Genomic DNA, 15,150 nt, shown 5'->3' on the forward strand with positions numbered 1-15,150 from the left:
ATATACCCTGGCCTATTCCGCTTATGAGGCGCCATACAGTGTGCTATGAGGGAAATTTTGCCCGGCCAGCGGCACTATCGCCTACTCTTATATCGAATTCCAACTGCCAAGGGATCTTTTACGTGCATTCCAATGAATACACGGGACCTCGGTTTATAAGTTTCACCCAAGTCAATTTTAATATAATTTGTTTTTTTATGATTTTCACCCAAGTCAATTTTAATATAATTTGTTTTTTATAATTTTCACCCAAGTCAATTTTAATATAATTTGTTTTTTATAATTTTCACCCAAGTCAATTTTAATTTCCACCCAAGTCAATTTTAATTACCACCCAAGTCAATTTTAATATAATTTGTTTTTTTTATAATTTCCACCCAAGTCAATTTTAATTTTCACCCATGTCATTTGTAATATAATTTCAATTCTGTTGAATTTCCACCCAGCGCGTGATGTCATCTCAATTAGCCGTGTTTCCAATGTAATGTATTATGTTTTATCTTATATGGTTCTCATACTGTAATTAGCAGATTGCAATGTATTGTTTTACCTTATATCAAATAGATATTTTTATACGCCCACATTTTCATATGTCGTCACCCCTGTTCGTCCGGACGTCCATCCATAATTTGTTTGTGGACACTATACAGGTCACAATTCTTATCCGATTTTGACGAGACTTAAAGTATAGGTTTATCTCCAAAAGATCAAGGTTCCTTTCGATATTGGCATGTATCGGATTGAAATTTCATGAATTATGGCCCCTGATTGTACCAAAAGTCACTCTTTTTTTTTTAGCGGGTGGACACTCTAGAGGTCACAATTATCATCTGGTTTCTTTCGATATTCGCGCTTATCGGATCTTAACTTTCTGAATTACGACCCTTGATTGTACGAAAAATCTCGTTTTTTCGATTGTGGTCCCTCTAGAGGTCACAATTTGTATCCGATTAAAAGAAAAACGTTTGAATATATCACCGTTACGCCCTAATGATGATTGAGTTCGAATTTTCTGAAAATCTGATCGAAACTGCTTGACAAAGTGGTCACTCCTCGTACGTAAACTTTGAGAGAGAGAGAGACAGAGAAAGAGAGAGAGAGAGAGGGGGGTGGGGGTTTAACGTCCACTTGACACAAACTAGGTCATTTTGGGACTAACATATGATTTAATTTTATTTCAATAATTTGCTTGCGCGTAGGGGTCTTTAGCAGTGGGAGGAAACATGGGGACCCGGAGAAAACCCACGAGGTTGGACGCAAACTTTGATGAGACTTAAAATATATATATCCCAAATATCTCAGTCCATGTCGATACTCGCGCATTTCAGACCATAACTTCCTGGATTATGGCCCCTGATTGTATGAAAAATAGCTTTTTTATTGCTTGTTCTCAATCCATCTCATGCAAAATATGGACGTATCTTGCCTGGCAACCGCTGGTTCTCACAATGTAATTAGCAGATTGCAATGTATTATGTTTTACCTTGTATTAAAGAGATATTTTTCTCATTCTGTAATTACATGTATCGGATTGTAATAGATTATGTTTTACCTTATATCAAATATTATCAGTTCTTGTTTAAATTATATATGTCACCAGAAAAGCCATTACTAGTGTAATAAAGATTTTTGATATTATAACACGATGACTTTTTATGTGAACATAAGCAGGCCTGTCAACGTATCAGAGCCAGAAATGAGGCCTGTAATTACATTTGATTCATACTTTATGGACTGAAATTATAATAAGATCTCTAAATCAAAGGGAAGAAATCTTGACTTTCATTAAATGTTCAGAATTGAAAGGGGGGGGGGGGGGGTGAATAGTTAACGTGTGTGCATTGCATCATAATTCAAGTGGCGTGGTTTCGATTTCCAGCTCCTACGTGGCAAGGGGTAGGGTTGTTCGTCCAGTACTCCAGTTTCCTTCCATTACGAAAGACCACTATACACAAACTGGCTATTGAAATGAATGAGTTAGAGTCCGGAAATGACCTAATTTGTGTCGAGTGGATGTTACGCACCAAAATATCGATTCAGTATCTTGCGAGAACCTCCCTGGGGAGATTTGCTATATAAATAGGCCTATATTGGAAAGTGTAATAAACTTTTTTTTTGAAAATATCAAAAAACTAAACTGAAAGGAAACACCAAATCCAGTTGAAGTGCCCCAAGTCCAAGAAAAGAGATCCTCTGTGTCCTGTAAGAAAAGAGGCCCTTTGACTTCATGGCAAAGCTATCTGTGTTTGTTTCCAGTAGTAAGGTCAAGAGCCATGCGTGTGACCCATCATTCATTAGTGCACATAGGCCAAGTTGTTTTTTTTTTTATCTCTTTCCAACAAACTACGCTAAATTCTATGTCTGGATGTTCGGTGGCGTTGTCTATGATGGGTGCATGCTTACTTATATCAATACCCAGGCCCCTAGTACATTAATGGCGAGCATGTAAAATAACCCTTGACAGTTGAAATTTCATGGCATACCGCTGACAGAGGAAAATTTCCCTTCTGGCATACTGCATTCAGTAACCCAGTCGGAGTAGGACGTTAAACCTCCATTTCATTTTATTTCAATACGTTTCACTGTGAGATCCCGACTAAGATTGTGTCGACCCCTCCACGCTTATTTTCCCAATGGCGGGCGAAAATTAGTGTTTTGGAAACGAGGCTAATTGAGATGACATCACGCGCTGGGTGAAAATTCAACAGAATTGAAATTATATTACAAATGACTTGGGTGAAAATTAAAATTGACTTGGGTGTCCGTGCTATTAATTGACACCTGATCTGGTTTATCTGTTGAAGTTGGTGTCGCTAATGCTTGAGTTGTGGTCGGCATTGGTACTTCCCTATTTATTGTCTGTCTTGGTGGTTGTGTTGTTGGCATTGTTGGTGGTTGCGTAGTTGTTGTCATTGTTCGTGGTTGTGTAGTTGTTGTCATTTGTGTCGGTGTTTTTGGTTCTACAGTTGTCATTATTGTCGTTGTTGCCATTTGTGTCGTTGTAATTGGTGATTGTGTAGTTGTTTCTGGTTGCGTAGTAGTGGATGGTGGCATGATTACTGTTGTGTCGTTCATTTCAGCTTGAAGAGTATTACCAAATGCCACTGCAAACTAAATACAAGGTATTGTGTTAACAGCTAAAGCGCACGTGTTGGCCACTGGTGGGAGTCAAGATGTGTCAGTGACTAGGACGATAGAGGCCCCGCGTTCGATTCCGGTTTTTTTGTCAGTGGTGCATGATGGGGGACAATGAACAGTGGTGCAATGAACAGTATCTAGTAAAAGAACTCCGGAAACTTGTCCCCTCAAGAAAACACTACACGGCGTATTTCCGTCTTCATTAGCAAAGATGGTGCAGAACAGAAGGATTTTAAATCCAATTTCATTTCATTTCAAACACTGGCGCTTGTCAATATTAACACTATAGACAGGTGTACACAAGTTGTCGCATGTCCACGTACGTTCCACTTGTTGGATACGACAATCAATAAAACTACAAAAATGATAGTTTTATTTTCTCAACGGTTGGGCAAAAGAGAAGGATCTTTCTCGATCACAGATTCTGAGGGTATTTATTGTGTTTAAGCTTGGGATGTGTACACCAGTGTCAGACCACGTCGACATTCTTACCATGATGACTTATTAACACCTCTATCAAAGGGCAGGTATCGATAGGACCAACAGTGGATTAGGATGACCTATTGATCTGGAGTGTTTCGAGCTCTAGCTAGCAGGCCACTTCTGGTTGGGGGTGGGGGTGGGGGTTCTAAACTTACTCCGGGTACTCCCACAGGAAAGACTCCCACGCATGCCTTGAATATACTAAAATAAGACAAATTGTCTGCGATATGACCCTCGTTAGAAGCATACGTTAAACCCCAACAACAACAACAACACTGACATAAACTAGTGGTCTTAAAGGACAATGTTGGTGTCAGCCAATATTACATGTGATAGAACTGGTTAAACACATTCCAAATATAATTTTAACACAGAGATCATTGATACGGGAAGTAACTGACCACGTAGACAGCGATAGCGGATATACGGTCGATTTTCAGCTCACTGATAATTCCTTTTAGGACGAAAAGTTGTAATATGAGACTGAGGGGATATCTGTTCGAATCTGACAATACATAAACGAATTGACTGTCACTAGATAAAAGAAAGCGAGAAAAATAGAAACAGTCCGTGGATTACCATGTTTTATCAATCCAGTTCGATTGCCTCTCTTAAGTTTCTTCAAATCGTTACGCATCTATCGTTGCAAAAATCTGTGTTAAAATATTGAATATTGGCTGACGCCAACATTGCCCTTTAACTGTCGCCATAATTATAGGCGGGTATAGAAACATATAGTAATGAGCTGATGAGCTGAAACTAAAGATCTGCATCAGGCATATTTAGCTCTTGAATAGTGCATCTTTAACATTCGAAATAATCATTATTAGTAAATTCTGTATAAACTTGCAATATCGCTATTCTTTATTTATCTTTTCGTCAAAGGGGTTCTCATAACATTATACTTTCACACGATTATAAGTGAGAATATAAGCTTCGTGCGCAGATCGCTTGGAAGCAGTGCCGGATTCAGATGGAGATATACCCTGGCCTATTCCGCTTATGAGGCGCCATACAGTGTGCTATGAGGGAAATTCTGCCCGGGCAGCGGCACTATCGCCAACTCTTATATCGAATTCCAACTGCCAAGGGATCTTTTACGTGCATTCCAATGTATACACGGGACCTCGGTTTTTCGTCTCATCCGAAGGACTAGACAACTGTCCTTGTCAGGCCCTCCGTCCTGCATCACTGACAAGGGGGAACCACGCCGGAAAATCTGGATGAACTTTCTCAGCCAATGCAGGGATCGAACACCCGACCTCCAGGCTAGCGAGCCAGCGCCTTACCCACTTAGCCACGTGGTCCCCTTGATAGATGAGGAAGGGTAATATAGATATTGTTAGATATTATTTCCTGATTGTCGTGGTGATATATTAATACAGTGGGTTATTATCGACTTATCGTTAATACTACTCGCTGGCTAATTGTTATTTTAAAAAAAGAAAAACAGACATGCCTGCATCACATAATTACGGTGGCTGATACGGGACATGAAAAATAATATAATTTGTTTTTTATAATTTTCACCCAAGTCAATTTTAATTTTCACCCAAGTCAATTTTAATATAATTTGTTTTTTTTATAAGTTTCACCCAAGTCAATTTTAATATAATTTGTTTTTTATGATTTTCACCCAAGTCAATTTTAATATAATTTGTTTTTTATAATTTTCACCCAAGTCAATTTTAATTTCCACCCAAGTCAATTTTAATATAATTTGTTTTTTATAATTTTCACCCAAGTCAATTTTAATTTCCACCCAAGTCAATTTTAATTACCACCCAAGTCAATTTTAATATAATTTGTTTTTTTTATAATTTCCACCCAAGTCAATTTTAATTTTCACCCAAGTCATTTGTAATATAATTTCAATTCTGTTGAATTTCCACCCAGCGCGTGATGTCATCTCAACTAGCCGTGTTTTCAATGTAATGTATTATGTTTTATCTTATATGGTTCTCATACTGTAATTAGCAGATTGCAATGTATTGTTTTACCTTATATCGAATAGATATTTTTATACGCCCACATTTTCATATGTCGTCACCCCTGTCCGTCCGGACGTCCATCCATAATTTGTTTGTGGACACTATACAGGTCACAATTCTTATCCGATTTTGACGATACTTAAAGTATAGGTTTATCTCCAAAAGATCAAGGTTCCTTTCGATATTGGCATGTATCGGATTGAAACTTCATGAATTATGGCCCCTGATTGTACGAAAAGTCACTCTTTTTTTTAGCGGGTGGACACTCTAGAGGTCACAATTATCATCTGGTTTCTTTCGATATTCGCGCTTATCGGATCTTAACTTTCTGAATTACGACCCTTGATTGTACGAAAAATCTCGTTTTTTCGATTGTGGTCCCTCTAGAGGTCACAATTTGTATCCGATTAAAAGAAAAACGTTTGAATATATCACCGTTACGCCCTAATGATGATTGAGTTCGAATTTTCTGAAAATCTGATCGAAACTGCTTGACAAAATGGTCACTCCTCGTACGTAAACTTTGAGAGAGAGAGAGGTGGGGGTTTAACGTCCACTCGACACAAACTAGGTCATTTTGGGACTAACATATGATTTAATTTTATTTCAATAATTTGCTTGCGCGTAGGGTTCTTTAGCAGTGGGAGGAAACATGGGGACCCGGAGAAAACCCACGAGGTTGGACGCAAACTTTGATGAGACTTAAAATATATATATCCCAAATATCTCAGTCCATGTCGATACTCGCGCATTTCAGACCATAACTTCCTGGATTATGGCCCCTGATTGTATGAAAAATAGCTTTTTTATTGCTTGTTCTCAATCCATCTCTTGCAAAATATGGACGTATCTTGCCTGGCAACCGCTGGTTCTCACACTGTAATTAGCAGATTGCAATGTATTATGTTTTACCTTGTATTAAAGAGATATTTTTCTCATTCTGTAATTACATGTATCGGATTGTAATAGATTATGTTTTACCTTATATCAAATATTATCAGTTCTTGTTTAAATTATATATGTCACCAGAAAAGCCATTACTAGTGTAATAAAGATTTTTGATATTATAACATGATGACTTTTTATGTGAACATAAGCAGGCCTGTCAACGTATCAGAGCCAGAAATGAGGCCTGTAATTACATTTGATTCATACTTTATGGACTGAAATTATAATAAGATCTCTAAATCAAAGGGAAGAAATCTTGACTTTCATTATATGTTCAGAATTGAAAGGGGGGGGGGGTGAATAGTTAACGTGTGTGCATTGCATCATAATTCAAGTGGCGTGGTTTCGATTTCCAGCTCCTACGTGGCAAGGGGTAGGGTTGTTCGTCCACTACTCCAGTTTCCTTCCATTACGAAAGACCACTACACACAAACTGGCTATTGAAATGAATGAGTTAGAGTCCGGAAATGACATAATTTGTGTCGAGTGGATGTTACGCACCAAAATATCGATTCAGTATCTTGCGAGAACCTCCCTGGGGACATTTGCTATATAAATAGGCCTATATTGGAAAGTGTAATAAACTTTTTTTTTGAAAATATCAAAAAACTAAACTGAAAGGAAACACCAAATCCAGTTGAAGTGCCCCAAGTCCAAGAAAAGAGATCCTCTGTGTCCTGTAAGAAAAGAGGCCCTTTGACTTCATGGCAAAGCTATCTGTGTTTGTTTCCAGTAGTAAGGTCAAGAGCCATGCGTGTGACCCATCATTCATTAGTGCACATAGGCCAAGTTTGTTTTTTTTATCTCTTTCCAACAAACTGCGCTAAATTCTATGTCTGGATGTTCGGTGGCGTTGTCTATGATGGGTGCATGCTTACTTATATCAATACCCAGGCCCCTAGTACATTAATGGCGAGCATGTAAAATAACCCTTGACAGTTGAAATTTCATGGCATACCGCTGACAGAGGAAAATTTCCCTTCTGGCATACTGCATTCAGTAACCCAGTCGGAGTAGGACGTTAAACCTCCATTTCATTTTATTTCAATACGTTTCACTGTGAGATCCCGACTAAGATTGTGTCGACCCCTCCACGTTTATTTTCCCAATGGCGGGCGAAAATTATTGTTTTGGAAACGAGGCTAATTGAGATGACATCACGCGCTGGGTGAAAATTCAACAGAATTGAAATTATATTACAAATGACTTGGGTGAAAATTAAAATTGACTTGGGTGAAAATTATAAAAAACAAATTATATTAAAATTGACTTGGGTGAAAATTATAAAAAACAAATTATATTAAAATTGACTTGGGTGGAAATTCATGTTGACTTGGGTGAAAATTATAAAAAACAAATTATATTAAAATTGACTTGCGTGAAAATTATAAAAACAAATTATATTAAAATTGACTTGGGTGAAAATTAAAATTGACTTGGGTGAAAATTATAAAAAACAAATTATATTAAAATTGACTTGGGTGAATAATAAAAAAAAACCAAATTATATCATTTTTCATGTCCCTTATCAGCCACCGTACATAATATTAACCCAAACCCATATATAAACCCTCTTTGAGAACATGTAGGTCCAATATAGTCTACATTATAAACTATGGCTATTGTCATCGTATTTCATTTAAACGCTGGATAAATTTACAATCAAAAGATTTCATTTATATACTGTATTTAATGATATAAAACTTACCAAAATAAGTAAATATTGCCGCATTATTAACATGACTGGAGAGACTTGTCCAACGTGATTAAAGAACGGTATAAGCAGTACATCTACATTATAATTATACCGAGTATATGATGAGGAAGGAAACCGATATTTTGAGTCACTGTGTTGTATAAAATCAACCCAATATTATTGCTATATATATTCTCGATTGATAAAGGAAGCTAAATACGACATGACCGTCGGTAATTTCTATTAATTCTTAATCCCTGTAAAATAAATCCTCATTTCTGAGTATATTGGCTGATTTCGTTCCCACATTGCATATCCTCGTATGTCTTCTGCGGACCTACTGGTTTCCTTCCTCCTACGGCTAAAGACTGCTACGTACAAGTGAATTATTGAAATAAAAGTGTACCATATGTTAGTCCCAAAATGACGTAATGTGTGTTGAGTGGATGTTACCCCCCCCCCCCCCCCAGTTCGTAGCCATTGCCTATTAAGGAATATGGGCATGTCACATGACTGACCTTAGAAATTGTGATGAGGTATGAAGGTTATGATTTTTCTGACTTATCCAACCCTGTAATCAGTAAAGGGGGTTTGGGTGGCCGAATGTTTAACGCGTGCGCATTGTATCATAAGGTCTGTCATTGAGTCAAGTGGCGTGGTTTTTGTTCCTTTCCTTCCTTTTCGGCTTCTGAGCAGTAAAATTTTGGGCTCAATTGTGCTAAATCCTGAAATTAGAATTGTGTCTACATTAATTCGTATCTTACTTTTAAGGATGTGTTGACACCAATATTTATTGCGTAGGACTGAATCTCCACCTTCTTCATATGTCAATGCATGACGTGTCTCATACAATATTCACTCGGGGTAGGGGGGGTATGGCCGAATGGTTAGCACGTGCGCGTTGTATCATAAGGTCTGTTATTGATTCAACTGGCGTGGTTTCGATTCCCCGGTTGTACGTGACAAGGAGTAGGGTAGCCTGTCCAACCTCGTGGGTTTCCTCCGGGTCCTCCGGTTTCCTCCCACTGCTAAAGACCCTACGGGCAAGCGAATTATTGAAATAAAATTGAACCATATGTCAGTCCCGTAATGACCTAGTTTATGTCGAGTGGACGTTAAACCCCATTTCTCTTAATCAGTAAACTGACCCCCCCCCCCCCAAAAAAAACAAAACAAAACAAAAACAGGACCAAAGCGCTGGTTCGCTAACCTGGAGGTCCCGTAGACCAGTAAATCTATGGAACAGACCCATTATGACCTGGAATAAATTTGCTGAAAGCTGGATTCAACTGTTTTTGTATCTAGGGCACATGCTTATCAAAATACCAAAAGTCTTCCAAAATCGGATTTCTGGGTCTATACTAGGCGAAATTCGATAATCAATCCAAGAAGGCTTAAAATGTCAAATATCTCCGAAAGGAAGCGTTTTAGACCAAATAAATGTTCAATATGAAAGTAATATTACTGAATCAGACGGTGGGGTCAAATGGTTACTATGACGTCATAGTGGCGTCATAACGCAATATCGAGTCAGAAAAAGAAAAAAATTAAATAGAAAGTGACGTCATAAGACAATAAAATCCAAAGCCGTATAATTATATATGTAGATAAAGTTGCGACAACTGTGAAGCCAGGAATTTCATATGACGTCATGCTAATATGACGTCAAGTGTAAAATGACGCCATCTTGGGTCCCAAGTAACTCTACCAACTCACTATATATTTATATGCCCTATTATATTGTTAGATGTCCCGACAAACAGGGATGTGGATAGATATGTCATAGATTCCAGCGAATAAGTGTCTATAAGAGATAAAACATACATTTTTTAAACGAGAAGTATAGATGAACATACTATTATTAGTATTATACAACAAAAAGCGCACATAATTGCTATATAGCCTTATTCTATAAGAAAAATCAAAATAAAATATACACTAGATAAAAGCGCTATTAAACATATACTTAACTTGCATTCGCTTTTAAAGGAGCTATAAAATCGCTAATATTTGAGACCTAGAAATTGTCACAAATGGCTCGCACTAACCGCGACATTTGTTTCGGGCATATTTGTTTCATCAGTGACACGACTGGTGTCATGTGAAGGCAACGACAACAGCCTGATTGGTTGATTTGTTGATTGGAATTCAGAAAGTGGACCACTTTCAGGTTGCCGTATTGGAAGAAATGAAGGGCGCAATACATGTGAAAAATACATTTTTTGGTTTTTGTCAAATTCGGTTTTCGGCTATGGTGGCTGATTGGTATCATGTCGTGATGTCGTGGTGTCGCCCTTCATAAGGCGACAACCCGACACCACGACATCACGACATTATAACCCGACACCACGACAACATTTATCAATGTTGAAGCGGCCACGAGATCAAGTCAGCCCTCACTATCTCATCCTTCACTAAGAATACTTACCGTTCACTAACTGCGAATCAAGCTGGCCTCACTACCAAATTACGGGTCTTAATACGAAATTCCTGATATCATATTACATATCACTGAAAAGCGCATATGTATTTACTTGCCTTGAGGGGTGATCAAAGACGAATGGTACACAAATCTATTAAATGATGGGAGGGGTTTTCAAAGTAAAAATACGGGCCTTAATACGAAATTCTAGATATTATGTTATATATCCCTGAAAAGCACTTTCATTTTTCTTTTCAAATATGTAAATAATTTTCTGGCACATTTATATTTACTTACCTTGAAAAACTATCAAAGTTGGATAATACTGAACTCTATTAAGTAATTACGTGGGGGGGGGGGGGGGTATTCAATGTCTAATTACGGGTTCTAATACGAAATTCCAGATATCATGCTACATATCAGTAGAAAGCAAGTTCATGGTTCTTTTCAAATATATAAATAATTTACTGGCACATTTATATTTACTTGCCTTGAAAAGTGAAAAGGGTGTGTGTGCGTGTGGGGGGGAGGGGATTTGAAATAAAAATGCAGGGCTTAAATTCCGTATATCTATACTGAAAAGTAAAGTTAATCCTCTCTTGAAATGTATTTATTATATTTTCGGCGGAATGCATATATACTTTTTTAAATTAAAATTGATACAAGTTTGGTAGCCTTCACTGGTTGAATTAAAGAGAGTGGTGGGGTGGGGCGAGTGTTTAATGTCAAAATACGTGTCTTAATAGGAAATTCCAGTTATTGTGTCATACATCACCGGAAAGTAGGTTTCTATGGCTCTTTGAATCTACTTGTTATTTTCTGACCCCTTTGAATATTTGCGCCCCATCTCCAATGAAAACAATCATGTTGCTCTGATGCTGTTCTCAAACAGAATCAAACCTATATCGTACCTGAGATTTGTTAGCATGTTTCACACAACCCAACATTGATCAGCACCGGGATTAAGGGTATCATTGATTTTAACGCTTATTGGGAATACGCCACGGAAACTACAATAGAAACGTATTTACAAAAACATTCTAAAGAGTGAAACTGACATATTTCAAGCTTTACTGTATTTAAAGAAATAATTTAAATCAGCTGGCTGAAACCCCGTCTCCGCTATTTGTTCAATCATTCTTTAGGTATAGTGCCAGTTTCCACCGAAAATGATATCGCAAACACGTGTTCAATCTATAAAAGCATACATTCCTACAAAATGTTTCTTTAGTCAAGTGAAGCAAAAAAAAAAAAAAAAAAAAAAAAAATCATAACTATGCGAGGGTGGGGTAGTAAATTCGTGGTAACAAGTCTGAATAGGCTTATGGGACAAAAGAGCAAGTTCACCTTGATGTTGACAAATACGTATGACTATATGAACACCAACTAAAAAGATATATAATGTGATTCAGCTGCAAGGTGATATATGCGTATTATGCAGCATAGATAATTAAAATCTCTATTCAAGTTAAACCAACTGTATCTATTTATATTTAAGTCTCACGTCGAGCTGAATAAATTTTATGATTTATTGTCATTACAACATCTATTGGTGGCTAACAGTGTGTAACTTAAAACTAAAATTGGATTTTTATTATTGCCAATGATAATATGTACCTTGAATTTTCTACACGAAGTCTATCGCATCCAGGTATTTAAAGCGCGTTTACAATATATATTCATTTAAGACAAAACCTTGTTATTTCGGGATTGATACATCGTAAAATTCATCTTATTTTAATAACTACATCCAAACTACAGTGTAAACACGGTTTGGAGGCTGTATCTGAACTACGGGGTACATCGAACTACGTACATTATGGTATAGAGACACTATCTAATATCCAACAGGAAAAATGACGATTAATTTCATATCTGCCATTTTGTTGCTGCCATTTTGTATTTTCAAAATTTATCTTCAAATTCGGAGACATCGAAAACCATATAAAAGCCAAAGCAAAAGTCATATCTTACGTATCTTACGTATTATACCAAATTTATGTTTTTTTTGTTAAATGGCATTATATTACCAAATTCAGCAGCCATTTTAAAAGAAATGCCCGGCACCATATGGAAAATACATTTCTTTAATTGATGTGATTGAGGAATTTAAAAAGTGATCATTTATAATCCCACGAGTAAATAGTAAAACACACTGATTGCGAGATATCGCTCTCAGAAAATTCCCTGATTTTGAGTATGATTTTGTTTGATATATTAATCACTGAACCAAACTGCATTGGTTTCTTTTGCATTTTTTTTTTAGGCTAAAACGTTATCCCTCAACGCCTAATACTGGAAGAAAAAAATAAAACGTTTTGGTATGTAAACCCATAGAAATATATAAATAGACTATTTATATATTTCTATGTGTAAACCTGTATGACGCCATGACGTCATAGCTTTTATGGCGTCATAATTGGGACCCAAAATGGCGCCTGCATATTCTGTAAATGCCAGGCAAACAGTCAGTGCAACCAATGCAAAAATCCTAATGGTGGTATTTTGAGAAATTGACAGAGTAGGTGTGGTTCATAAAAAAATGATTGTCAGAAAAGTGATCCTAACTGTACAACTTATTTAAGGTGAACATTTGTAGATTTGTGAATATTGTGTACAGCATTGTTCAAGATAACAACGCTTGTCAAAATACGATAGTTTATCTCTAGATGTTAATAAAGTATCCAATCTCTGTCACATAGTCAGACAAATCCTTCTGACAATTTGTTTGAGTAAAACCAGTATCCTGATCAACTGGCTGCCCTATACTGAAATTAACAATGATAAATTGTTCTTCCGGCAGAGTGAATGGTCTGTGTGCAATCCCTGACACCTAAAACTCTAGAAAAGACACCAAGTTTATTCTCCTCGCTCAATTATGCACCTTTACAGGCTAGCCGAAAGGGCGTGGCGGCCATTTTGGCGGCCATCTTGGAATTCACCATTACCCGCTACTTTTTTCACCCTGAAAATGATTTCAATGGATTCCTTGACCCTCAAAACCTGTTAAAGACACCAAATTCATCACTTTAGGACAAATCCAGATGGAGTTGTATCGGGTATATGGGTACGGCGACCATCTTGAACGCCATCTTGAATTACACCTTTCTGCCCCATATCTGGAATGTCTACCCAAGTTTTTTTCAATCTCCAATGGGTACCCTACAGGGATCAAGAGTCAAAATTAGGGGACATATGATTGCAAACAGGACCCCCCTCAGCCCCCGGACTAAGTGTGATTAATATACAAGTCATATGCAGGCTACCAATACACCATGAACCAAGGACCGGTTAAATTTTCGCCATTTTGTCGACAATGAATTAAAAATCGGTTATTAAAAGCCGGCAATAACCTATCCTATAGGCTAATATATTAACAGGCCCTGCACCACTGGTGGTAGGCCTACCTTGGAAGTTCGTTGACGTTAGCTGCGAGAACATATAATAAATCTGAAGCGTTGAGATAATCTGACGTGTGAGACGTTACTATGGTCGATTAATTGAGCAAGGAAATTGGATTATTCAGCGATAACAGCATATACCGTACCTCTTTCTTTTCAGTGGCATTTTAGGCTCAGAGTCCGACATTTTAAGATTACTGGTCGTCTGATCTGATTGAATTTCGCGGGGAAAATCAAACCAAACACTCGGTCAAACAAAAGAACTCCGAATGCACGGGCCGCTTACACCAAGGTAAAGAAATGCGTAGGACCGTCTCGCACACTAATCCGCAGTGAATATTCGCTTGGCCGCTACAATCACTGATAAGGATGACATCGATGCGACTTAATGACTACAAAATATTAACTTTTTTCTTTCGACAAATTAAATTCTGAAACATTTTTTTTTTAGTATTAGAAAAATAAAAAAGGTGTTTGACGTATATCTTGATAAAAAATATTCCATATTTAACGTAAATAGGTACAGAAAATAGTACGCGGAGGCGTAAAATGGGTAAAACGATATAATTTTGCCCCTACCAGTTCATATTACTACGTTCGATGTAAACAACGCACGTGTGGCCATCAATTTGACGTTTTTTCTGTTTGTTTACTCTGAATTCTTTCAGAAGTACATTTTTTACCGTCTAATCTGATTGACCTGCTCGTGTTTAAAACAACAAAAACAAGCCACAGAATTAATCTTTTTTGGCGTTATCGACGCCATCTTGCTTTGTTGGTAAACATTGTGATGTGACGTCACACTTAGAACTATAGCGGTCTGACCTTTTAAAGGTCAGTCATCTTGGACAGAGATAAAAGACGGATGTCGCATTAGGTCTGTAAAACAGATTGCCGTCCTCGATCTAGCGTTCTCCGATTTTCACACATGTCACCGGAAGTTCAATTTCTCGTGAAATCTCGCAAGTAAATCTCGCAAACCACATAGACTGGACAGTCTGCTCTAAATGACGTCAGACTGGTTCCTACGTCACTGCGCTATTTTGACTTCAATATAAAGGAGTGACGTAG

At 37.3% G+C, this 15,150-nt stretch overlaps 1 protein-coding gene across 2 annotated transcripts in view; it reads right to left on the minus strand.

Annotated features, from left to right (window-relative positions):
- Positions 1-8,384, minus strand: part of LOC126812419 (receptor-type tyrosine-protein phosphatase beta) — a 30,146-nt gene extending 21,762 nt beyond the window's left edge. Inside the window, exons 1-2 of one of the 2 annotated variants that reach the window (XM_056098691.1) lie at positions 8,269-8,384; positions 2,782-3,111 (exon numbers count right to left, since the gene is read on the minus strand). In XM_056098691.1, the coding sequence (XP_055954666.1) occupies positions 2,782-3,111; positions 8,269-8,301 (363 nt within the window). In that variant the 5' untranslated portion in view covers positions 8,302-8,384. Of the gene's footprint in view, positions 1-2,754; positions 3,112-8,268 lie in introns of both variants that reach the window. The other variant, XM_050538814.1, reaches the window with a different exon arrangement.
- Between the last annotated feature and the right edge of the window lie 6,766 nt (positions 8,385-15,150).

This window comes from Patella vulgata, chromosome 2 (assembly GCF_932274485.2).
Source record: "Patella vulgata chromosome 2, xgPatVulg1.2, whole genome shotgun sequence".
Taxonomy (NCBI): domain Eukaryota; kingdom Metazoa; phylum Mollusca; class Gastropoda; family Patellidae; genus Patella; species Patella vulgata.